We start from the raw sequence: 26,319 nt of genomic DNA, 5'->3' as shown, positions 1-26,319 counted from the left end.
GTAGTCTGTATTCGTCATTTGGAGAATGCTCTCAGAGAGCTCCTATCTTAGCCTAAACAATTTTTAGTAAGGAGTTTTAGCTTAGGAGTTATTTAGGAAAATTCTCAGAGCAACTTTGAGCAAGGAAGGGACAGAAACTTTTATCCTAGTGAGGAGGTGAGGTAGACCTTGTTGCTAGGTATGACACATTCCTTTAACAAATGTGATTGGTTCCCAGAGACCCGCCCTTTTGTGAGCCTGCTGGAATTGAACCAAACTGCATCACAATATGAAACTTTCAAAGTGTTGTCATTGTTAGTGTGATCACTCTGCTGATGAAAGTTTGAGACAGACACAAGTCACCACTGTTAGGCCGTTGAGTTTTTCCAGTTTCAAAATATCTTAGTGTTGTGATCATTGTGTTTCTGGTGTTATAGCATTATTGCGTTGGGTGGGAAATGTGTGTGTGCATCCCTCATGAGATTGACCACAAACATTATTTCTGCACGATCTTATCTGTAGCATTTCATTTACTTACTGTCATTCATTGTTTGAAGAATATTTCTCCAACCTCTTTGTCTTTCTGCCTTCTCCCCTCTCCTCTTAAGTCTTAAACCTCTTAGAAGTCCTCCTCCTTACTACTAACAGTTTCTTCACCTTAGGAGCTCTTTGAAAGGCTAAGTTGCTAACTTTTGTCTTTCCCAGGATCTAGTCTTAACTTTAAGAGGAAATTCTTAGAAAACATCAAAATCTTAGAATCTCAGTATTTCGTCACTAGGAGCGACTCTGTACAAGGAAGCTTTGTGAATACGGCCCCAGAAGACAGATAGGATGGATTGAAGAGGCTAGTTAGCCACTTAGCACATGAACAACAAAACCCAGTGTTGAAAGATCAAAGGATATTTGCAGTGTGCTAAAAAAAAAAAAATCCTCTTTCCTAATATAACAAGTTTTTTTTTTAATCTCATGCCTTCTTGGCTTTAGCCTTTTGTTTACTTTCCTCACTTCCTTTTCTCTTCGTATGCACTGAGCTGAATTGCCAATCAGAGTGATTTCTCTCCTTGATGCGCTCTGCCGTCTCCTGAATTAGCCAAAAACCGCCAACAAGGGCCGGCAAGGGCTGATTAGTGCCACCAGCGCTGGACGCAAAACTAAGGAAATATGCTCACCAATGGCGGACCATCAGTTTGGTGTGTCAGGGCCCAAATACACGGACTAATAACAGGAAACAACAATAATGTAGCTAATGTTTTATAATGCTGGATTCAGTAATGTTTGTTAACACAGCGGAAATCAGAGTCAATTTTAAGAACCTTCTAAATGCTTTTCAAGTTAATACATATGCCAGTATGTGTTGCAGCAGCCAGATGCACTTGAAAATGACAGAGTACACAGTGTAGAGCTACTGTATTCAAATTACACTCTTTAATGAAGCTCAAAGTGAAATAACATGTGATGACAGTGTTTCCAGACATCACTGCTCTGTATTGAGGGATTGTAATAAATATGTGTTGTTGTGAGGTTTCTGTATGCCACCCCCCGCCTGGCAGCCCGCACACTGCTTGATCCACAAAGCTCCCAAACAGAAGGGATGATTCATGTCTGCTATCTAAGCTGGTCATTGTGGCAGTTGTTGTTGTACAGAGGCATTTTGGGGGCACGGAGGCAAGCTGATGGCAGAATACTATAGTACACGCCTTGTTTTGTGTTTGTGTACATGTGCAGGTTAAGAGCCGTATGTTAGGACACTCATAATAACTGCTACTTATCTAAATTTAAGGATGCTATGTTTAGCATCATTACACCATTATGGCGGCGTAATTTTGGAATTGTCACATGAGTTGTGATCCCATGTGTTTTAGGAATTAAAGCTGAGATGATTGGTAGCATCGGTCTCACAACATGAGGTTTGAAGACATTAAAGGTGAACACACCCTTGGAGTGTTTCCTATGTGCAACTCTATTTATAAACAAAGACTTTGGAAGTGACAGCAATGGGAATACCACCTCTCTCTAAACTTTTAGGGCTCTATTTAAATGATCAAGAGCGCATGGTCTAAAGCAGTGGTTCCCAAATGGTCAAACTGGTCCAGATTTCTCCTTAGTCATTAGTTTGAGGTACCCAGTTTGATACAGTCAGCGTCATACTTGCATTCAGCCATGTGGCTGAGCTAGTTTGCTGCTCCTCGGACAGTGACTCTGCAGCGCCACTCTACTTTCTGCTTTGTTCACATTTATGAAACGTAATTCATATTTTCATTATTTATGGTGCTTTATTTCACCCACTTGCAACATATCCACACTTCCCTGTGTGTGTAACGCGCATTGTGAAGTCGCACATGTCAGTGCATCTTACTGTCTGAATAGTGCGCCTTTTAAATAGCAGGAAAATACTGTGCCATTAAGTTTAGATCAGGTTTTTGTTGGTCAATGGCACAATCATTTCTGCTGCAATCGTCCACCAATGTGCTTGACCATGCCTCATTTCAAGACCTATACGCCCATGGACACACAGTTCAGTACTTAGACAGAGTTGGTGCTGATTGTGAGTATAACATCTGAGTAGGTCTGAAACTAGCAATGACAGTTGCGCTGTGCTGTGTACTGCAGAAGACCCCAATCTCACAGAAGGCGTTTTAGCAACTGGAGACTTTTAGTGATTGTTTTTAATGAGAATGAAGCTTTTTGCTAGTGGTTTTTGAATTGTGACACACCTGGCGTGTTTGCCGAAGTGCTCTGAACCCTGTGAGCTTCAAAAACTTCAACAGAGTGGAAAAGCACCCCACATCATCTGTTTTTCGTCTTTTTTTTTTTTTTCACATTGTCCAATCGGATGATTAAAGAGGCGGGCTCACTGTGATGTCACGACAACAAGTTTACAGTTGGTAATCAATGGAGGAGAAACTGGTGGTAGCGGTTGCTGGATACCCAGAGTTATACAGCCCGACAATAGACAGCAGGTTGTCAGACTGCCCCGAGTCATCCTAAAATATGCCTGGAAACAATCATTGACATTTTACAGTTTTAGATTTTAAGAATAAGCACTTTTTAAGGTTGCAAAGCCAGTTTACATTTCAGCAGGTTAGTTGAGGTCCAGAGAATTAATTCATTTTATTATTTAAGGTCATTATATCAAGTCTCAAAATATCCATTTTGAGACATCTGTAATATATTACATGTATCTGTGTTTGTTGAGGTGGGCCTCACCATAGACAGCCTGCTGTGACTGATGTGCCACCAGGCAGACAGCAGGGATTATGGCACACAGTCATGTTGCTCTCTCTCCGTGTTGGTGCATATTAGTCTTATGTAAGATTCTGTGTTACGAAAGCTGAGAAATGACTTAGTCGCTCTGTCTGTGTCACTGCTCTGTGTCTTAAATTCTCATGTAATCTCTGCTTCTTATTTTCCACCTCTGCTGTCCCACTGCCGACAGGCCCTGTGCCATGCGGACATGCTGCCCCAGTCTCTGGGGGTTAAACTCAATCCATCCATTTTAGAGTTACCCTCCTCTGCCCTGCCCATGTTGTGCCTGTCTGACTGAGCTTGGCAGGGAGTCATTTCTGCTGTGATTTACAGCAGCACTCAGCGAGATTGTAATGTAAGAATACACCCACATTATCATTCACATTATCACAGGTTAGGAAGGAGCAGAGAAGAACTTCCCATCTTCTTTACTGGACTAACCTGTGTTTTAACTTCTCTCCATGTATACACTGCAGATATCTCTGGATATTTTCCTGTGCACTCACTGTTTTTCTGATGCTCTTTAGATCTCTATAGAACAAAGGTTAATTCACTTTTCCTCTCCCCACCGCAACTTCCTTTTTAATAGACCAGCACTATTTGCACTGCTATTCAGATAATGGACCTGCAGATCGTGTGCGTTTTAGTAAGTCATGGGAATACATAATTACCCTCCTTTAACATGCATTTACTGCGTCCCCACCTACTGTTTGCCTAATTGTGTCATGAATGCATATGCAATAAGGAGAGAGCACTTTACAAAAACTCATGCAGATGGTGTTCAGAGTCAGACTTAGGGGACTTAGTACATCTGGCAAGTTACCAACTAAGTAATTTATGAATATGTAATACCGTCAACTCTCACTGTACTTTAAAAGAATTCGATAACCTTTTTATTATTGTGAGGTAACCCCGTTTCAAATGTTATAACCTTGCGCTGCCGCAGCTGTACGATGCCTGGAGAAACCTCTGGCATCACAAGGCAGCACAAGCCTGTTTGTCTCCAGAGGATTCACCACAGGGAACGAGCCTTCAAACAGAGCCCTCCCTGTTTCCACTTACACAACTGGGGCTGTTTACAGTCGCCTTAGGGTCTCAAAGCAAGGCCTCTGCAAGCCTGTGTACACCCACAGTGTGCAACAGTTGTGCTTTGTTTAATATCAGAGGTGCACATTTTTGTCACTTCATTTTGGAGATCAAGGTGAGTTTAAATGCAGCATAACAAAACTTGCGGGCTTGAAATGAAACTTCACAACTCGTTTCTTTGAAGACAGAAATGGTTTTAAACTGTGTCACAGCCAGTGTTTGAATAAATTCTGTATTGTTTGTATCATTATTGTGGGATACATTACACCAGTAGTTCCCAACTGGTCCAGCCATAGGATCCAGATTTGCCCTTAGTCATCAGTTCAAGGTCCACACAGTTTAAAATATTCAGCGTCATACTGGCGTTAAGCCATGTCGTCGAGCTAGTTTGCTGTCTCTGTCAAGTAGTCATCCGTTATTCACTCACTCTAGAGCAGCACTTTAAAATAAAAACTTTGTGCCAGAAATGCACTGTACTTGAAAATAAAGTGTGTTTTTATACAAACTTGATGAATGGCGACTGATGGGGTTCTCTCGGTAATGGAATTTCTCTTGCGATGATTAAGGATGGCTTGACGGTGTTATATGCTGTATTGTCGCCATTTTTTGCTGTTTACTTCATTCTTCCTGTTTTCAGTGCTTTGTAAATAAGCCTTATTGTAAGGATATTACTAGATATATTGCTAGTTTTTAAATGACAAAGATGACACAGCTCCTAAATAAATTAAATATTTGTTCATTGTTAAAAGAGCAATCAGGTGCAATTAGGGGCTCAGTGTTTTTTAAGCTGAAACACTTTGGTTATGTCTGGTTGCAATGAAGTAGAATATCTGCGGCAGTAAAATTATTATTATTTTTGTACAGTATGCAGTTTTTGCAATTGGTCTTTGCTGGCGCATGGAAGGGCAAGGAGGTTTGCTCTCTCTGCCTTAGACTTTCCTTGTTTGCACATGGAAGGGCAGAGAGGTGTGCTCTCCCTGCCTTTCTACGCAGGCGCGTGGAAGGGTGGAGTAATAGTACAAGTAGATACAGTACATGAAGGTTAAGTAAGGAAGCATAATGGCAGTGGACTTGGCTACAAACTTTGAAGACAAGGTTCAGCATTCTTAAGTTTCATTTAGATATGACCCTGACCAAGAATCAATACTCATCTTAAAATAACTGCGTTCCCTTTTCGGGGCAAAGTCTTGGCACACCACTCCGCTCTCAGGCTTTTTTTTTTTTATTCCAGTTACTTGCCCACTTTCACTTCCACAATTATAGCCTGAGAAGAAATGCTTGAGTTCCCATTTGGAAGGACTGTGGTTTGGATGGTGCAGCAACACTGGTTAAGTCTCCGAGGTACACGCTTTCCCTGTAAAATATGTAAAAATAAAACATGTTATTTTTCTCTTGTTTTATTAAAGCCTGGTTTCTATGCGAGTGTCCAGAAATTCTGCTTCAGAATATTCAAGTGTCTGACTGACTCTGAATAAATTTCCTCCTATCAGTTGGGGAATACCAAATTTTTCACAAACTTCTCTACAGTTATTTCCTCTAATTGAGATCTAGATATATTTGAAGTTGTGGGCGTAAAAAGAGGTGGCAGGAAACAATCTTGCCTCAAGTATCTCTCGTTGAGCAAAATATGGAAAAAATTTGCACGAGGTCACAGTGAACTTTGAGTGGATAATTATACAGCAGGCATTTTTGCTTGTTTCCTCTGTGCTTGCGTTGCTGTAGTTTCCTCCCACAATTTAAAGATTTGCAGATAAGGTTAACTGGGGACTTGATTGTGAGCAGATGTCTGTCTAACTGTAAAACCCACTGCATTTACTAATTCCAAGTGAATTGTGTGGTGATTGGATTTTAACAAAATAATCTCAACTCAGAGTTTGACTTATTAAATATGTCTTACCTTTTCACTGCAGTCATGGGTCGTCATCAGCAAATTGAGCTAGCTCAGTTGTCATCACGTGAGAATTAAGTGTGAGTATAAAAGCTCTGACGGACAATGAAAGCTCCCAAAAAACTCATAAATGGACCTGAGATTATGAACATTATGCTGTTCCAAGGTCTAAAAATGTGCTTCCATGCTCAAATGTGGTGAAATTTGACTTCTTCAAGGAGTCCCGAAGGTCCCTGGACTCCACGTTGTGAACCAATTCTGTTTTTCTGTAAGATAAAAATAGTTTTATTAGGAATGATTTACCAACCTCAAATATGTGCTTGACCCATGGTGCTTTATAAAACCCATCTAGTAGTGACGCATGGGTCGACCTACAGCCCACAGTGTGGGTTCGGGTAAGCTTACTAGAAAATATTTTATTATGTTTTAGTATTAATAACTTAGTAACATTGTGTGCAATAGTCCACCTTCCACCTTCTCTTTCACACTTACTCTCTGAAACCCACACACACTTGGCATCACAGCGCTCTGTCCTTATCTCTGTCCTTGGCCCTGACAATTGCACTTCCATAGCCTGATTTACACCAAGCAGTCTAGTTTAGTTGGTTACACACTGGAATGGTTATTTTTGTGCTTCCATTGTCAAAATTTCTGGATGGTAACAATAGAACCATTCCATGCTGTGTCGTTCTTTCGTCACCCCTCTGTTGAGGTATCTAGCACATTGATCCGGTGCTAAGAGGTGGAGCGAAAAACACTAATGTCTGTTAATTGGTCAAGGGAAAATTGTCGCTCTTGCTCAACAACAACTCAATGCACAAACCCACTTTTTTTTTAAAATATCCCATTGATTGCAACAGAGACTATAAACACTCCAGCCTGTTCTTTTTTGCTCTTAAAATGTCTGTGTGTAAGGTGCAAATATTCCTCTGCTACTTAAGTTGTTGATGTGGCTATAACCATCTGATAACTTCCTAGCCTACGTTTAAGAGTGCGGTCTGTGGTGCAAAACAGGTCTACGGTTTAGGTTTGTGTCCATATGGGTTATGTACGGGTTCTAAGGGTACTATATCAAAAGTGTTTGCTGGAAACGCGACTTATAGTGCATAAAGTTTGGGTGGCAATTAACGCATATTTTGGTGCAGATTGAATAGCTGAAACAAAATCCCGTCTTATATAAACTGAATGCAGCTTGTGCTGTCTTCATGCAAGAATAGGGTCAAACTCGTAATTTCATTTAACATTTTGTTTCATCATTTATTGTTGTAACTAGAATATTTGTATTATCATATTATAATTATTATTTTTAAGTCCAGCAGCCACAGTGTCTGGACAAATATAGTTGATGAGCCCTGCTCTAGGCTAAAGATGTGGTAACAAACTTGTTCATTCTTTTGGTTTATATAATAATCAAGCCAGTTTCTGCTTTAACATGCTCACATCCGTTGTGTCAACACGCAAACAGGGAAATTCAACTCTGAAGGAAGCTCTGAGGGTTTTTTTTAATCATTTAAATGAAGCACTAATGTGGTTACTTAATGCACCAGCATGAGTGATTTCTCTTGTGCCACCTGCTTCTGGTATATGTATGGTAATAAAGGGACCATAGATTTTTTTTTACAGTAGGGATTTCCAGTCAGTGTCCAGATGACTCAGTGATGTCCTTACAGCAAGTCACTGTGTCCACTAGCTGCTTTGCTTTGTCATTCTCTTGTTCTGTTGAGGGAGTTTCAGGCACATCTTGTTCACTTTCCTCACCCACAGTTTCTCAGACAGTCTTGGATATGACCCAGAAACAAACCCACATTTTTTCGCATTTAGACTGCAGCCGTCCCACTTCACCAGCATTCCTATTAAGGTCAAGCGCAGTAATGGTTTCAGTAAGAAGGTCAAAGGTCAATGCCTCAGGACTCTGGTAATCGATGTGGTAAATATTGTGATTATAGACTAACAACTTAATGATAAAAAGTGCTGGTTGCAGAAGTGCTGTAGCTTCACCTGCTTCCTGTTGTGGTCATGCATACGTTAGGGCGGGGGCTGATGTGGTTCAGGCAGGTTAAAGCGGGGAATCTGAACATCGATGAATGTGAGTGTAGAGTCACACAAGGTTTAATCTCCTTACGGGAAGCCCCACTCAGGCTACAGCGAGTTATTAATCTGAACCCACAGCAAATCTGCAAACAAGCCCTATAGTGAGATTGTTAGTGACGGGATTACTGTGCTGTAATTTGGAATAGTCCGCCAGAGAAATCCCTCCTCCAGCTCCTCCTCCTTCTTCTCCTCCTCCCTCTTGAATTTTGTAACAACAGAAAATCCCAATGAGTTTGTTTGCACTCACACACAGTATAAGTAGAACAAGAGAGTCAAACAAGAAGAAATTAAAGGATATTTACGGCTTGAATTAAGATCATATTTCATACTGATTGTCTTGAGTCTTTTTAGAAAATGGCACTATGCAGAGTTTATGATGACGGAAGTCTATCACTGAATTCAGTTATCTTTTCAAAACCTGCATCAGAGTGTTAATATCACATCAGGTTGCAGTCAAACTGCAGTCAACATAAAGCTTTTGACTGATAATAATTCAGTCTGCAGTTACACAGCTCAGTCTTAACCCATTAAAACCATAACATACACTGAGGGCTCACTGTTGTTGTCCACTTCTAAACACTTTACTAATATATAGACTTTGATTGATTAATTTTATTCCTGGATTGTCAGACACAGAAACAAAGGATAACATGTTGAAGTGAAAACACTTGTTTCCAACATGGTCCAAAGATGTTAGAGGACAAAGAAGACACCAAGAAGACATTAAACAAAAAACTAAACTAACCCAATCCTGAAATTCAAAAACACAAACCACAACTTAATAAAATAAAAACAGCTAAAATCACAATGTCATTGCACAGTTTCACTATGAATCTGCTACGCTGTTCCATAAAAAGTCTGAACCTGAAATCCTGGGGCCCTATTTGAACGATCAGTAGTGTGTGGTCTAAGTTGCCTTCAGGGCCAACTCCGCCTTTGTTCGTTAAACAGTACATAATGTGGTTGCAAATAAAGATGCAGAGAGCAAATGGGTTTTATTAAGTCCCTTATTTAATCACAGGTGTGTTTTGGGCATAACGCCAATCAGATTTGTATGTCCTGTCTACTTAAAAAGCTATTTACATGGCAGATTTGACAGATAGGAGACGCCAGACTAATGCAGAAAAAGTAATGGCATGGGACATTTAAGCAGCAAAACTAAGAACTGTAGGTATGAACTTGACAGAGGAAACAGAACTAAACTTCTAGCCTCTGAAATCATCAACAAAGTTATGCTGCTTTGCATAAGTGCACACAGTGTCTCTTAATAGAGAGTCGGACAGCAGCTCTGCAGCTCTGCTCTGCTCTCTGCTATGTTCACATTTTAGAGAATGTAATTAATACTCTCATTAATGAGTTATTATGCAACCCATCCATGCGCCACTGTGTGTGTAACAAGCAGTATATGTGCGTTTTGAACCTGCCTATGGGTGCATCTTATTATGTGAATAATGCGCCCTTTAACTAACAGGAAAATACTGCGCCATCGACTTTAGATCTCGTCTTTCTGCTGCCTCAAAATAGCGATAAGCCTACCTAACCTACACGCCCATGGGCAAGTGCTACTTGACAATGACAATTGCATGGGTCTGAAACTAGTAATGACAGTTGTGCCACTTGGTGCCGCTTTATGCCACTTTGCACTGGGTGTCAGACAGGGCCCTTGATGTGTAGTGGAAGGCTGTTCCACAACATGGTACCAGTGTTTAAAAAAAAAAGAGGAACTTGTGGCTACATTATTAACTCAAGGCTCTTTGTTCAGTGTAGAATGTTTGCTCAGGAGAAATGACTAAAAATAAGAAAAGATTTTGGGGTATTTCCAGATTACAGATCATTTGTCACTTTTAGTATATTATTAAGTATTTCCACTATCAGTTATATTCATGCAGTCATAGGGGACATTGACTCACTTCTAAGTGTCACAGCATGTCAAAGGATTTTACAGTGTGGTGTACAGATTTTAAATTTAGGAAAATAAGAGCACTGATATCAGGTAAATATTGCTTTGTATTGTACAAGTCATGGGATCTGAATTGATATCTGGAAAGAAAAAAGATTGAAGTGTACCCCAGGCTGCAGTTACCGTTGACTTAACGGTCACATTTCTACCCTCACACATCAGTCTTTCCTCTTTTATGTGTCACTACTTCAGTTGTGCAAATGCGTCGCGATACTTCACTTTTTCAACATCACATGCTTGATGAATAATTCATCCTTTGACACTATGGCTCAAGACCAAAGCAATAATGGAATATTTAGTTTGGTATCATTACGACACAAGGACACTCAGGGGGCTGGTTTATAATATGTCTCTTTGTGTCTTTATTTCCAAGTACAATGAAGGCACAAGAATTTGTACACTAGCACAGTAGTCCCCAGCTGGTGGGTCCCAGTCCAAAAGTGGGTCCAGAGTCCATTCTGAATGGACCACAATTTGCAAAAAACACACTTTAATTTTACATACAGTGTATTTCTGGCACAGAGCTTTTATTTTGAAGTTCCGTTCCCTGCTGTAGAGTGAGTGACTACCGGACAGCTGCTTGGCAAAGACAGCAAACTAGCTCGACAACATGGCCAAACGCAAGTGTGACACTGAATGTATTAAACTGTGTGGTCCTGGAACTAATGACTAAGGACAAATCAGGACCCCGTGGCTGGACCAGCTGGGAATCAATGTCCTGCCACACACAGATAGCAGAACCTCATGTTTGCAGTAAATAATAAACTTTATTGTCCACAAATGTGAAAATTTACCTTTGGCTTCACAGGTTGCTTAAAACACATAGTCAATCACAGTACTATAAATAACACTACATGCACAGTGGAGACAACAACGAACATGGTTCTAGTATAAATGTTACGAAGTACAGCTGCAACAATTATCACCAGTAAATCACCAACTAATTTGTTAATCTATGAATCAGTTCAAGGAATTTCTTGAGAAATAAAGTAAAAAATCACTGATTGTAGCTTGTTAAACATGAATGAATTCTGGTTTCTTTACTCCTTTATGCCAGTAAATTGAATATCTGTGGGCCGTGGAGGACGCCATCGTGGGCACTGGGAAACACTGAAAGACTTATTCGGCATTTTCTTACATTTTATAGACTAAAAAACTAATTGAGTAATTGAGAAAATAATCAACAGATTAATCTACAATGATGAAAATAATAATTAATTGCAGCCTTAGTATGAATTTGGCAAAGTTATTTGGTATGAAAGACTTTTTGTAAATGTTCTTGGTTGCTGCAGTGGCACAATAGCGTCTTCCCAAGGACAATTTTATGACACTTAAAAAAGGGGATGAACAGGGTCAGACACAATATGTCATCAGGCTTTTTGTTTTCCTGCATTTTATATACATCCCAGTTGTTTCTGCTCTTTATTAATATATTTACTGGCCATGTTTGTAATTCTGGACAGTCTATTATTTGTCTTGGCTCCCAGGTGCCACTACCATCTACACGTTGAAAGTTAAAACACTCTCAACAAGATTTCAGTAAACAGTCTCTAAAATGTTCCTGCTTTTAATAATTTGGGCGCTACAGGATGATATATATATAGATATAGTCATACATAAGCCCCCTGTCATCCAGCTTGGAGCACTGGACAGGTATGATCAGTTGAAGGTGACATTAGATGGTGTTGAAGTGATGTCCTCGTCCAGACAGCAGTTTGTCAACGTCTCCTCTCAGTATACGTTTTCAGGATTTCCCCCCTGTCCTCAGTTATTTCCTGTTTTTCACCAGGCTCCTCTCTCTGCAGTTCTTCATGTTTTTTTAAAGATGTTTTCTTCCACCCAGCAGAGGGCGCTCTTGCCATTGTTTTCAAAGTCAAGAGCAGGACTGTGAGGCAGTGGCACAGTGATGTCATAAAGCAGCAAGGCAGGGCTGCACCGGAGAAGGCACCCAGAGGTGACGGCAGTGAGTGATTCCTCACACATTACTCCTCCCTGATGTGAGAGTTCACAGATCTCTCTGATCCCTGAATTTAACCTTTCGTACGTCTGGTTTTGTCAGTGTTTGGCTACAACCTGGTGCTGCATTCAGGCAGCAATTTTGTCCCGTCTGTTGTGCAGCGTGGCTCAGTTTGTTCGCAAATGTGATGTGTCACTGTGGTCGTTTTCCATATGTGGCTCAGCTGCTGTTTTGGCAGCTGGCAAGATGCGCTCGCAGAGAATCAGTTTGGTGCGAGCAGACACCGGCCTTGTGTGTGTGTGTGTCTGTGTGAGAGAAAATGCTGACTCTCCTTGATATTAAAAAGTGTTTAAGTCTTTAAGGGAGGGAGCTGAAAGTGGCTGGCAGATTCCCAGAGTCCCACAGCAGTCTACACTTCCTGTCCACCACCCTGCCTCTAACACACACACACACACACACACACACACACACACACACACACACACATGCACACAGACACACAGTGGTGTTAGTTACACTTGCATAAGAGCAGCAGACGTTTGGAAAAATATATCATGTTAGATCCCTCTCCCCTCATCTCTTGTGTGTCACTTCTTCTCCATGTATCTGTGCTGCTTCTTCTCTTTTCCCACATCTGCCTTTTTTGTCTTCACCTTTCTATTTTTGGTTCTCTCCATCCGATATTTTTTTTTTCTGGCTTTCCTCCTTTTGTCTGCGTCTCAGTGGCTCTCTAACTCCTCTTGCCTCCATATTTGTATCGTTTTCTTGTTTTCCGCCTTTGTTCTCCTTCCCTTTATCACTCTGTCAGCCTCTCCGTCTAACCCTCTCCCTCTCTCTTCTCACTATCGCCGTCTCATCAGTCACTTCAAAAAGCTGTTGTTGGAAAAGGGACCAAGACAGGAAGCAGCAGAGAGAGACGGAGAGATGGGACATATAAGGGACGGTGTTTCAGGGCAAACTGAGACCCTGAGAACAGCTGACTTATAAAGCTTTAGACTGTGATACATGCAAAAACACACAGGTTTAAATGGACAGATAAAGACACACACACACACATCATAGTCGTGTCTGCGTCACTTATATTCTTCACCCCAGTGGAAAGTTCTGTATTAATCATGAAAGCATTACCATGTTAAATTCATGTTTGATTTGCCACTGTTACATCTGTGGCAGCAGGAGAACTGCCTCTCTGTTGTTTTTTTAATCTGTGGTTGTGATGGATGTTGTTTATCTGGGAGCAGTGTGTGGGCTGAACAAAGATGGCGCTACTCATACTTTGGGTCAGGGAGCTGACACCGAATCCTGGGATGTAACTGTGTTGTGTGTGATGTATTTAACAATATACAGGTTCACTAAGCGGGTTGCTAAAATCTGACAAACAGTGTGATGATATCTTAGACTGCAGTTTACTCAAAAAGGGTTTTTTTTTTTTTTTAGAAATACAGAACGAATCTTGTTCTGCAGTGCTGATGACTTGACTTTTATTACATGATGATGTATGATTTTAAAATCTGTGAAGCCAAAGGCAAATCAGCTATCAACATATAATATAATGGACACTGACTATTAGATCTTGTTTAGATAAGACCAGCAGTACTTCAGACTAGGGCTGCAACCAAGTTTTTTTCATTATCGATCAATTTGCTGATTATTTTCATGATTAATCGATGAAACGTTTAGTCTGTAAATGCCAAAAAAAATTGCGAAAAATGCTCCTCACAATGTCCTAGAGCCCAAATTGTTCAGAGTCTTCAAATTGCTTCTTTTGTCCAACCAACAGTCCAAGACCTGGGGTCTCATTTATAAAACAATGCACGGGATCCACCCTAAAAATGTACCTAAGAACAAAAGCCAAAAATGGTGTGCACCAAAAATTTTTTGACTATTTCTACAATCAGGCTTCAACATCATCTGCATCACCAATTTCCTGACTCCCAAATGTTCGCAAACATAGGTCAAAGTTTCTCCCGTCAAGTCTTTTTTTATAGATCACAACTTTTGCGTTGGGCGGGCGGCTCTTTCAAGCCTCGTTTTGTGCATATGCAGTGTTTATAAATGAGACGCTTGATGACTTTTAACTTAATGTCATAAATGATGAAGAAAAGCACCAAATTTCTCACTTTCAAGAAGTTGGACAAGCAAATGTTTGACATTTTTGCTTAATTAAAGGCCTGAAATGATTATCAAAATAGTTGGCAATTAATAATCTTTCAATCGACTAAATGATTAATCGACTAATTGCAGCCCTACTTCAGATGTGTAAGAAAGTCAGCTTATGAGCAGTAAGTTCACTTCAAATGCACTGACATGAATCCCTTAGATAACCCTGTTGTAACCAGTAACTACTCCAGTGTACTTTTTTTAATTCACTGACACTAGAGGACACACGCTGATGCAGGAATAAGTGAAAGTGAATGAATGAATGGGAATCAGTGACATTAACGTGTCAGCAATATACCAGTCAGCTATAGATGCTGGTCTTTTTGATCTGTTTTTTACATCTGAAACACACAAACTGTTTGATGTCACTCATCACTGGAATACAGAGGACCTTTTTGTTTAAGGGTTTTGAGTTCGTCAACCAAAAACAGAGTAGCTAAATAAATCAGTTGCCAGTTTTTTAGGGCTAGATAGTGCTTTTTAAATGAATGAAAGATATCTTCTTTTGGAAAACGAGTCCTCATTTGACCCCTCGCCGCCTGTTTGACTTTCAAGGAAACTTGGATAGAAGCCATTCATGTATTTATCTCACCATGTCTTGTTTGATGATGTCATCCCTGTAGGGCTTCCTGATTGGGGCACGGCCAGAAAATGCCTGCGAGCCCATCGAGCCCCCTCCGAGGGACAACCTGACGGGCGCTTTCATCGTCCTCATCAGGCGCTTTGACTGCAACTTTGACATCAAGGTACAGTGTTGACTCTGGTTGGTGTGTGTGATGCTTCCTCACTAAACCATCCCTCACCTTCAATCAAACCCAACCACCTCTAGTTTTAATCCAGACATAACTATTTTAAGTTGATATCAGGGCACAGATTTTCTGACCAAAACGGTGTACAGCATCTTTGTAGAATAAATTATGGCCCTTGTATTTCATTAACACGCTTCCAGTGTTTTGGAGACAGTTGCTTTAATGCACAGCAACACCTGAAAGCAACTGAAAACACAATTTATTTCAGTAGCTGTTAATTATAAGGGCAAGCTGCCAAAACTGTTTGTGTGAGGTACTGTACACTGATGTGTGTTGCCTCACACTGCATTTAAAGCAGCAGGTGGTGTTTCAGAGTTAATTTCACCAAAGGAAAACAGGAAGCGGCCATTTCCTCAAACATAATTTCCTGCAGGAGCATCTATCCGACTCCGCTGTCTCTTGTCGTTTTCGTCTTTTCCTGCTGCTGGAGTTGAAAAGTTCTGTTTGCCTAATAAATCAGTGAAGCGGCTGAAAGACAGCGAGAGATGGTCTCCATTAGTCAAGTGAGGTGTCGGGCCACGTGCAGTGCAGAGAGGACGGGGAAGGCAGCATAAGTTGTGTGTGTGTGTGTGCTGGGAGTGTCGTCCAGTTTGACAGCAGAGGAAGAGACAATAAGATGAAGAAGAAATGGAGTAAACAAAGTGCTGTTGACTTAACTGACCTGCCAGTTTAAAGGAAGTCGAACAGAATGTGTAACCTTAGTTAAAGCTTAACTAAAATATGCAAAGTTGCCCACGGTGGCTGTAAATTAACTGAGTCTCAGTGTGTTAAAGTTCCCTCAAGCAAATACCAGTTACAAGTTCACCTTAAAGATGACAACAAAATATAGAGCACATGCATTATATCTATCTATCTATCTATGTATTTTAGGGACATGGAGATCTTTATGATGCATTTCTTGTAACAGAATTTCAAGACATTTAGTGCAGAGACTTATTTCACGACCTGCAGACATCCTGAATGGTTGCCAGATACTTAAGGAGTGAACAGGGTTGGGTACCGTTCACATTTGAACTGGCACTGGCACAGTTTCCAGTACCTTTTTTTGGTACCAGAATAACAAAAAATTCTAACAAATATTTAATATTTAATTACACTAAAAAGCAATCCTACTCCTCTGCTCTTTTGCCACCATACACAGAGCTAATCGTCTGTCTCTGTCTGCCTGCATGTGTGTGTGTGTATGTGTCCGCTCGTTTAGCAGGGATGCTAATCTAATACTAAAATAATATAGAAAAGTTAATAGACTACATGCTGAAATTGTTACAGCAATGTGGTGCTGCCGCAATAATGTTTGCTCACTGGGAAGCCGATGGAGCTCTGTGGCCGACTCCCAGCTTCAGGGTGCTTCGGTCTGCTGTGTGAAGTTGAATCCGGTGGCTCAACAGAGCCCTGTTGATGGCTTTGGGAGGCTCCACGGCACCTCCGCCTCTTGTCTTAACCTGGCATTCTCACCCATATGCGTTCTCAGGTACCGAAATCTGGCACTGACAGATTGAACGTGAATTGGTACTAATTTGGTCAGTAGAAGTTCAGTACTCAGCCCTCGTAATGAACACATTACCTTCAACCCAGTGATTAGATAAAAATTTGTGCCAGAAGTGAAAAGTGAAGTTTTTCAGTCACTCCTTTGCACCAAAGCAGACTAATCATGTCCAAATGCAGGAGACACTGGTAGATCAGGTCCTAAATGCACATTAAACTTCCAGTTTTTAAAGGATTCAGAATGAAAAACAGCAGACGAATAGAAAGGAGCAAGGAGGAGAGGGGAGAAAGTAGAGCCAGGGTAGAGTGAGCACAGGGATGAGTAATGGGGTGAAAGCGAGGAAAGCATGCAGCCTCTTGGCATCTTCCTCCCCACCTCTTACTCTCATACTCCTCAGTCTTACCTTTTCACTCTGTAGCTTCTCTGTAGCTTCGTGGTCGCTCCCCCCATTCATTCACTCTCACATTTCCTGTCTGTCCCTCTTTTTCAATCTATTACCTTGGCACACTCTCTCTCTCTCTCTCTCTCTCTGTTGGTCTTTCCCTCCCGCTCTTAAAGCCTTAGAAGGACTTACTGCATCACACAGACACACACACACACACAGGCACACACACACCCTTGCAGAAACATGTTGACAGACAGAGTGGTGAGGTGTTCCTGGCTGGAGTGTAACCAGACTCCACTCCACATAGCTGCATGTCAGACAGACACACAGTATAAACACAATACACACACACACACACACACACAAAGGTCTCTCTGATCGGTGTCAGATTTGAAATTTAACCTCCTGCAACCCTCGAAGGAGCAGCTTTGACTCGTTGAAGTTTACTCTGATTTTGTTGTTGCTGTGATCTGGGGGCATTTTGAGTGTAACCTTACAGCATTCATTCCCCCAGTTGTGTCATGAAAAACACATTAATGCCATAATGCATTTCAAAGTTTTCACATTTCATCGCTTGTCAAGTAAAAATATCAAACGCCTCTGTCTTTAAATCACACATTGAATATTTACTCTGTCAGCTGCTGGTTAGACTGAGACTTGAGTTGTTTCTTAGCTCCTCCTTGTCTAAGAAGAAAACAAAGATGATATTTTGTGAAAGATGTACGATGCAGGAGTCAGCTACTGTTTATAAACACTAGGGCAGGCTATCGTTGAGAGAAATTATGACACCGGTCCCCGCAAAGTGATTTTGCAGCCAGTGGAGTACTTCATTCAATAGCCATGATGTGAATGGAGCTGTGTGTAGTATAGCTATACTTTCAAACATCTTGGAGGCATCTCTGTGCACTGACTTCTAGCTCCATCAGCTGTGCTCAACTTCACCACCCCACAGACTGTATTGGTTGTAGTGGCTGTTGTGGGAATGTGAGCTCTACTCCAGACAGTTGTGAGAGTTCACCCAGCCACACATATGCACAGGGACAGGGCTAACTGTTAGCATCACATGGCTAACGTTACCTAAAGATTATAAACGGGTTTAATGACAGAGTCGAGCTGTTTTGGTGTCAGTGTGAGTTTGTTTGGACAAAACGGTTCAGTGTTGGGCGTTAGCCGCTGCTGCTGTGTTGGCTCATACAAACCACGCAGACGCTGAACTGAGTGAAAGTGGCTCTGGAGACGGCAGCAAGAGAAAGTCAGTTGATCTGGTGGGGATCAGACCCCCATCAAAAAAAAAAGGATGGAACGCTGGTATTGGTTGACTGGAAAAGTTTTGATACTACTTGGTACTGGGTTATTTTGATCGATACCTGCTATCGAGTACCTATGCTAAGCCCTTGTAAACACCAGTGAAAGTTAAAGCCAACCCTAGATTCGTTATAATTGCATTTTTCAGGGCTGTTTCCACCTGGTTGCTCTGTTTTTATAAAGTTACGATCTCACCTGCGTGCTGTACCCCTAAACGTCCCGAACATAGCAAAATAAGAAGAAAATACCGGCAGAGGGCAGTGCCTCTGCAGATAAGTACAGCGCCAACACACACCTAGCAGGTCATAAGTAATAATTTAAAGGGATTACTTTTGTATGAGTCTTGTTTTGGGAAAATCCTGCACAGTATACTTTTCAAAGGGCTCTGATGATTGCTGTTGCAAAGAAGATGATGCTTCTTGTCCTTCCATCTCTTCTATATTTGTTCATCATCTCTTGGCATTACTGTGACAAGTCAACACCGTCTGATTTTGTTTTAATTGCTTCTCACTCCATCTGCTCTCGTGAGGAAGCTGATTGCAAGGTCAGTTGTTGTGAGGCAACAATTTTTAACTGCTTACTTAAAATTTAGTTGACTGTTGAGTAGAAATATTTGGTACTTGTTTCATGGTGCTTATCACTTGATGTGTTATGAGAGGTGAAAACAGCATACCTCAAGGGAACTCATTCATTCCAGATCATATGCCAGACATTTCTCTTTTTGTTGTCTGCTTCCGCACTGTGCAAACGGCTACACACACATGTTAGTGTCTCTCCCATGGGCCACTTGTCTCAGACTTTACATTGAGACTATTCAATGCAGGAAAAGTATCTCTTCTAGGCTGTGGGAAGGTTTAACAAATGTTAAGTCTTGATGGCCCAAAATAGGATGTGCCCACAGGCCTGGTGGTTAAAATGCAAACCAGTTGTATGTCAGACTTGACCAGACTTCACCATGTTTGGACTGTGCTGTATTTTCTCAGCATTTTACAATGGGAAGTCAGGTTTTTAATTGGGCTCGGGCCCAAAACTGCTGCTGTGGTTCAGACTCAGGTGAGGCTTTGACAGTAACTACGTGGGTACAGGTCTGATCATAGCTCCACAGTTTATTGGGAAAAAGCCTTTTGGCCTGCATGCTTTTTTTGTTGCAGTACTGTAGTTGGCCACTGGGACACATTGGCTGCAGGGCGTACTTCATGTGGTAAATATGGCTCTTTTAATACATCCATGTGTTTACCACATATTCTTAAAGTTCTTATGATTTAAAAAGGCACACTTTGAAGGTTATTACAGTAAACTGGGGTGTGATTGAGGGCTGGAAACTACACCCTGTCTGAAGTTTGTGTGTTATGGAGTGTCTCTGTCTTTTCTGTATTTCTTTTTCTCCTTTTCAATCTATTCTTTGCCTCTCCCTTTTCCCTTGGTTTCTTCCCCTCTGTTCCTTCTGGCTCCCTTATATTTGTGCTCCCATGAGCCTTTATCATACACTTTCTGGCTTGACTTGACTTGGTTTGACTGAGTTTGAGTGTGTGTGTATCTAACTGATGACACCTTTGAGTAGATGAGGTTTAAAAGCAGCGGGCTGATCTGCAGCTAAAGTGCTCAGCGTATTTGCTTCGAGTGGTTTTTTTTACCTGTTGGAGGTGAGCAGTCTCCAGTCTTACTGGATGGACTGATCAGTTATCCACCCTTCGACTCAAAACCCAGCAAACTGCTGCTGTGACGAAAACATGGGGATGGTATGGCACGGTTCTATCGGTACCATCCACAACATTTCACCATGGAAACAGAGAAATAACTGTTTTAATAAGTACTGAACTGAACTGCCTGATGGAAAGAAGGCTCAAGAGCCTGTTGTCTGCAGCTCTTCATCTAACACCTCACCATTTCTGTTTGTGCTCGCACTCTTTCTCCCTGCAGTGTTCCCAGACTTGTTTTTATTCAAGTAAAGTTGTTAAGAAGTTCAGCTAATTTTGTGATAATCACATTTCATTTCCTATAAATACTTCAGAATAAAACTCTCCTGATATTTTGTTATTCAAAAGCTTTTATTGTGAAGCAGCAAAATCAGATGTGTTTTCATTGGCAGTAACTTAACACAACTCCTATACAGCTGAAAGCAAACATGAAACAGTAAAGTAACTCAGCACTACTCGCCGCGTTTAAACTGGTAACGGAAACAAAAATCACTGCGGCATAGTTTGACTCAGCGTGGCCACAAGTGCCAATGGAAAAGCCCCATTCCTCTCTCTCTCACACACACACACAAACACACACACACACTCATAGCTTCCTCAGCTTCTCCCATTGCCATTGGCAGTCATTGTCTCTCCATCACTCTTCTAGTTGCTTTTTCCTCTTACTGTTGTCTTCCTCTGCCCCTCTTGCACACACACTCAGTTTGTCACTAGCTTTCAGCTGTCTACCTTGAATTCCTTACACACACACACACACACACACACACACACACACACACACACTCCCTCCCTCCTCTTAGCTGGGCTCAGTTCCCTCCAGAAGCTGCAGGGAAACAAAGGAATAATAGATTCCATCTTGACTGAGACGACACACTCGCCTGTGTGTCTCTGTGTGTGTGGTGCAGGGGTGTCACCCCCAACATGCCCGCTGTTTCGATTCATTGCCTCCCATCTCTTTCTGTCGCTGCGCAGCCTCCTCGGTAGCATTTAGCCATTAGCATCCAGTCAGCAACAGTGCAGAGTTTTAATGGGTCCATGGTCGTAATGGACAATAAAACGGACACTCAGCCACTTAACCCTCCGTCAAGTGTTGGCTCCTCCACCCACAGAGCGTGTGTGAGTGTAAGAGAGAGTGTGTGTGATAGATGTAGTGTGTGTGTGTTTGTGTGTGCGTTAAGCGATAAGACATGACAGAGAGGAGGTCGAATGTCGAGAGAGAGTTTGAGATGGGGAGGGGTGAAGGGAATCATGTGAAGGGGTGTTAATAGGCACACTCGCTCTTTGTGTGTGTGTGTGTGTGTGTGTGTGTGTGTGAGACAGAGGGGAAGAGAGAGAGAGAGAGGGAAGCATTCCTCTATGGCCGTTCCTTTTATAAAATAAATCTCCAGAGAGACAGGGTTTGCACTTCCTGCACACTGGGATTCTTTGAGGTGGTGGTGGTGGGGGGTGCTCACTCGTGACCTTTATGACCTCTCTGGGAGAGGAGGGGGAGTGAACAGGAAACTCAATACCATTTTCCTTCCCTCTCCACCCTCCCATGCCTCCCTTAGCAAGAGTTTTTACAGACTGTCTCTGTGGCCCACTGCTGCCCTCCAATAACACACACACACACACACACACACACACACACACACACGCGCACACCACAGCAGGTCTACATACATTGAGACATAATGTTCCTAGTTATGTAACATGTACTAAGATATGCGGAGCTCTGTGGGACCACGTTGTTCCCCTCTTTCTGCTCTTTTTCTTATTTGCTGTCTATCAAGCATTAAATCTCTCTGCTGCCCTCTATCTGTCATTGTCTTCAAGAACAAGAATAGGGCCCCATGTCCTCCAAAGCATTTTTTCCCAGCTGAAAACACAAGGCAATCCTCAGTAAACATCTAGCTGGGAGTGGTTGAGAACGCTTTGGAGGTGCAGCATTTTTTCAGTTGAGACTTTTTGGTTGCGTCTGGTTGCTATGATCTGGAATATCCGCCGAAGTAAAAATGTCGGCGCAAGGCAGGATACTTGCTCTGGATGAAGTGAAGGCTGGAGCACGTAGGACAGAGGACTGTCCCGCCGGTCTGTGTGGTGTCATGAGAGGAAACATACCTCCATTGTTGTTGTTCAGCACTCGTACATGTAGGATGTCATGGTTGGTCTTCATGGTATTTGTCCCGCCACTTCTCCACTGTGATTGAATGACTGGGTAAAAATTGACAGTGACGAGCACAGCGCTCTACCAAGAGTTGAACATTTTTAAAATCATGTTGTGCAGAAAAAAACGCCAAACATGCATCGCTCAGTAGAGATCAGACACTCAACACCTCGTCATACTGCTGACACTTGTTGCACAATGTCAATTTGTGGTGCTCCCATTGCAAAGAATTTAAAGAATATGCTGGCCTCAGGAAAAAAATTTGCTTCGGTAGGCACAGCCCCTTAGGTTGCTAGTGGGGGGAAATAAAGAAATAAACCTAATCTAATGCGACTGTGGCTACAGCTGACCAATATAGGGTCATGACAAATGCTAAAACATAGTGCAACAGTTGCAGAAATGGAGAGGGGTCACAAAGTCAACAGAGTGACTCAGTAAAGTCTGTTATTTAGCAGCGTCTAGGGCACATAAAGTTTGCTGACCTTTGTTAACATTAGCCACCCATAAGGTTCTCTGTGGAGTTTTAGACCTTTTTAGCAGCACTACAGAGGTTTTTTCTCAATGAGTGGATACCCATTTTGTTGATCTTGCCCCGTGCTTGTCTGCTGGTTGATGCTGAGCAGGTGGTGAACAGTGGGTTTTTAGTTGCCTGCTATGCAGTGCTGTGAGCATGAACCAAAACAGTAAAGTTAATCTGGACCTGACAACTAAACTGTAAAGCTTCATTAAGCTGAAGGGAACTGCAACTTTAGCTGATAATTCTCCGCAGGTTTGTCACTACAGCTGACCCCTTTCACATTTTCATGACACATTGTTGTAAGAACATCAATTGCAGCCACTTTAAAGGAACATAAATCAGTATGATAATTGGTCGACTAGAGTATTGTGTGAAAGCACCCAGTGGATGTTAGAGATGACAGCTTTTGTCTGGTGGAAAATTCCCCATCTGAGACGAACAGTAGGTCATGCCATGAGACAATCCAAACTTTGCCTGGCACTGGGCAGCTCAGACTAAACGTCCAGTCTGCTCTAAATGCTTTTTGTCCTCTCAGGAAGCTGTGAACTTCATGTGACAGGGCAGGGATCGGTATCATACTCTAAACAATCCTCTCATTCAAAAACATTTACTAGACGAGTTTACTGCAACACTGTACAGCTATGAGACAGACTCGAGTTTGACCGATGAATATGTCAGGCTAATATAACAAGAAGCTGCATATGATATGTTTGAGATCATTTAGACAGTTATGTCCAACAGAGAGCGCTGACCAACTGTAAAATGTTCCCTCTTCAGTATGTCTTTGTCACAGCTCTAATTTCAGGTGTCCTTATCAAAGTTTTTGTTTATATTGTGTGATTTCAGCCTGCGTCACAAGTTTACAAATAGAAGCTGGTATTCAAATACTTGAATAACAAAGGTCGGGGAAGATGATGGAGGAAGATTAGATCAGCCATGACGTGAAATATAAAAGCCACTTTCCTTGAAGTCTAGTGCATCATCAACATATAAGCTTTAGGCTGTATTCCATAGCTCTATACATATATAGGTGGTAAAAATGTAATGTTTTGTGATGTGAATGTCTCACCTTTTGTTTTATTTTCTGTTGACTTTGCTGACAGACAGCCATCTGGCTTTGATTACATGTGTAAACATAGTGCCAACTGTCCATCCTCCAGTCTCCACTGGTGAGCTAACGTTAGCCTTGGCCTCTCTGCACTGTGCACTGCAGAGGTCAGGTGGGAGGTAGCTCGCAGCTCTGCTCATTCGGAGAATTTCTAAACATGGTGGCCATTATGTGTTCTCCTGATAGATAAGCAGGTTCATTTTGAGCCAGAAAACCCCTTTAGCGTTGTAAACTGTCTTCGTGCCACTAGCTGTGCTGACACATCTAATGGTGCTAACAGAGCTAGCAGTGATGCTAAAGGTGGTTTGTGGCTTGAAATTGAACCGCTTGCTCACCAGGGTGACCTGGAGGGAGAATGTAGTGTGGGCACAATGTTCTCACAGGAATGCTACTGGGTCGGCAGTGTTCCTTGCAGTAATTGCCAAATGATTAGTGCTGCTAGCAAGCTCCCATCTGTGGTGCACAGTGCAGTGAAGTGAAGAGAAGCAAAATTAAAAATCTATAGACTGAAATGCGTAACCGGTTAAAAATATTCTCAGCAATTAACTGATTATGGGTTAACCATTGACATACCTAATAACAACATAGCCATGACAGAATGTACTAAATAAGCTCCCGTGTTTGATAAAGGCCTGGTTCAGGTGAGGTGAGTAATGCTGCATTCACATGGAATCAGGCAAACGGCAAACCGGATGTCATGTTAGTGGACGAGAGAAGGACGGTAAAACTTGGGCGAGGCCGGCAGAGAATACCGTCCACAGCAATGGTAGATGGCAATGCCGTCCAAAGTTAAAATATTTTAACTCTTACCGTTCACCGGCCATGGAATACTCAACCGGATGTGATGTCGTTCCAAAACAGAAAAGAAAACATGGCTGAACTCGACAATGAAAAGCTAGTGCTTTTGGTGCAGCAGCACTCAGAATTATATGACCAAACTTTAAAAGCCTACCGTGATGCTTCCAAGAAGGCGTACATATGGGACGCGATTAGCACAGAGCTGGGTGGAGCACCAGGTACGTAATATTAAACGTAACGTTATGAATTGCTTTATTAGCTTAGAGAGCTTAACATCGCCATAGCAACAATCACGTGTCACGAGTCACGTGTGTCTCATTTTGTGTTCTGTCCAGGAGATGTCTCCCGTCTGCCTGATTCCATGTGAATGCGGCATAAGGCAAAAGACATTTTTTTGTGACTTCCTCTTTGATTGCTGCCTGGATCTTTACTACAGATGCAAATACATTTCTCTAATTATTTCAAACAGAGGGGGTGGAGAAAACCCAAAATTAAGCATGAGGCTGGCTGTGACCAGTGTTTTTAGGCTATGTGAAGCACTCATGTTAGACAGACTTGCGAACATATATTTTAAATTTTATTAATTTCTGTAATCACAACAGTTGTAGGAGCTTCATCCATGTATTTTTCTCTACACTACATTAAAGTTTACATCTATTTTGAGTGGAAACAGGCTGCGGGAAGCAAAATCTGGTGTGTGTGGTGATGTAATCTGCAACTGTGACAGGTTATAAAGTGCCATCGATTGACAGCCAATCCATCCAATTGAAATGTCGCTGCTGGGATCCAGCGAAGAGAAAAAAAACCTGGAAAAAGATGGAGGTGAAAGTCCCTCAGTGTATCTTAAGGTGTGGCCACCAGCTCCTTCTCCTTCAGTATATATCATCAACAAATCAAACCTGTCTGAAAAGACCTCTCTGAGTCAGGAGTGGTCACAAGGACCTTATTGACTCTGTAACAATATAATCTGTCCAGTCAGCTTCAGAGTAAGCCTAACATCGTTTAGTGTGATTTTGCTTTTTCGCGGCTACAGTCTGAGTTGGTCAGCGTTGGTTCTGGTGGCTGGTAATTTCCCATCTAACCTTGCTTCCTACCTCTGCCTTTCAGTAAGTGCATTTTATTGTGCGGCCTGTTTGTGCCACGGTGACCTCACAGCCCCCGAGCTACACACACACACACACACACACACACACACAGGCCTCAGTCTTTATTCAAACAATGATCAAGCTTCCTGCACACGCTCACTCAGTCTTATGACAGGGTATGACTATGGCTGACTGGATGTATGACTAGCTTGAGTTTGTAAGAGGGAGAGAAACAGTGAGAGAGGAAGGGCAGCAGCCATATCTCATGAGGCTCTGTCGTTTTTCTGAGCTGTTATGTCTGTTGCAATGTGTTGTGGCAACAAACAGCTCAGCCTGCTCCCTTTGGCCTATAGGGCAAACACACACAGTGGGCACCAGTAGTTTTAATTGCAGATCAAACTGTGTATGTTCTTGTAAATTTCTCCAAATACTTTAAAATGTTTATCCAGTTACTCATGAAGACAGAAGTTTCCTCGCCCTCATGGAAACAGCGGTGATTTGGCTGTATATGCTATAGCAACTGGTACTACATTCATAGTTGAAAATAAGTACGTAAGACTGTATTTATACGGCACTTTCTAGAAGCAGGGTTACAAAGTGCTTCAGGACAATAATG

General features: G+C 41.9%; 2 protein-coding genes across 2 annotated transcripts in view; one reads left to right on the top strand and one right to left on the bottom strand.

Annotated features, from left to right (window-relative positions):
• Positions 1-17,257, bottom strand: part of LOC125895677 (protein ANKUB1-like) — a 30,787-nt gene extending 13,530 nt beyond the window's left edge. Inside the window, exon 1 of the mRNA XM_049587720.1 lies at positions 17,066-17,257. Coding sequence (XP_049443677.1) covers positions 17,066-17,116 — 51 coding nt within the window. The 5' untranslated portion in view covers positions 17,117-17,257. The remainder of the gene's footprint in view (positions 1-17,065) is intronic.
• The window catches only part of rnf13 (ring finger protein 13), a 61,779-nt gene that overhangs the window by 6,158 nt on the left and 29,302 nt on the right, over positions 1-26,319 (top strand). Inside the window, exon 4 of the mRNA XM_049587721.1 lies at positions 14,991-15,113. Within this exon, the coding sequence (XP_049443678.1) occupies positions 14,991-15,113 (123 nt within the window). The remainder of the gene's footprint in view (positions 1-14,990; positions 15,114-26,319) is intronic.

The sequence above is a fragment of the Epinephelus fuscoguttatus genome, linkage group LG10, assembly GCF_011397635.1.
Source record: "Epinephelus fuscoguttatus linkage group LG10, E.fuscoguttatus.final_Chr_v1".
Lineage (NCBI taxonomy): Eukaryota > Metazoa > Chordata > Actinopteri > Perciformes > Serranidae > Epinephelus > Epinephelus fuscoguttatus.
The sequence above is the reverse complement of the archived record's forward strand: the minus strand, read 5'-3'. Positions and strand labels throughout refer to the sequence as shown.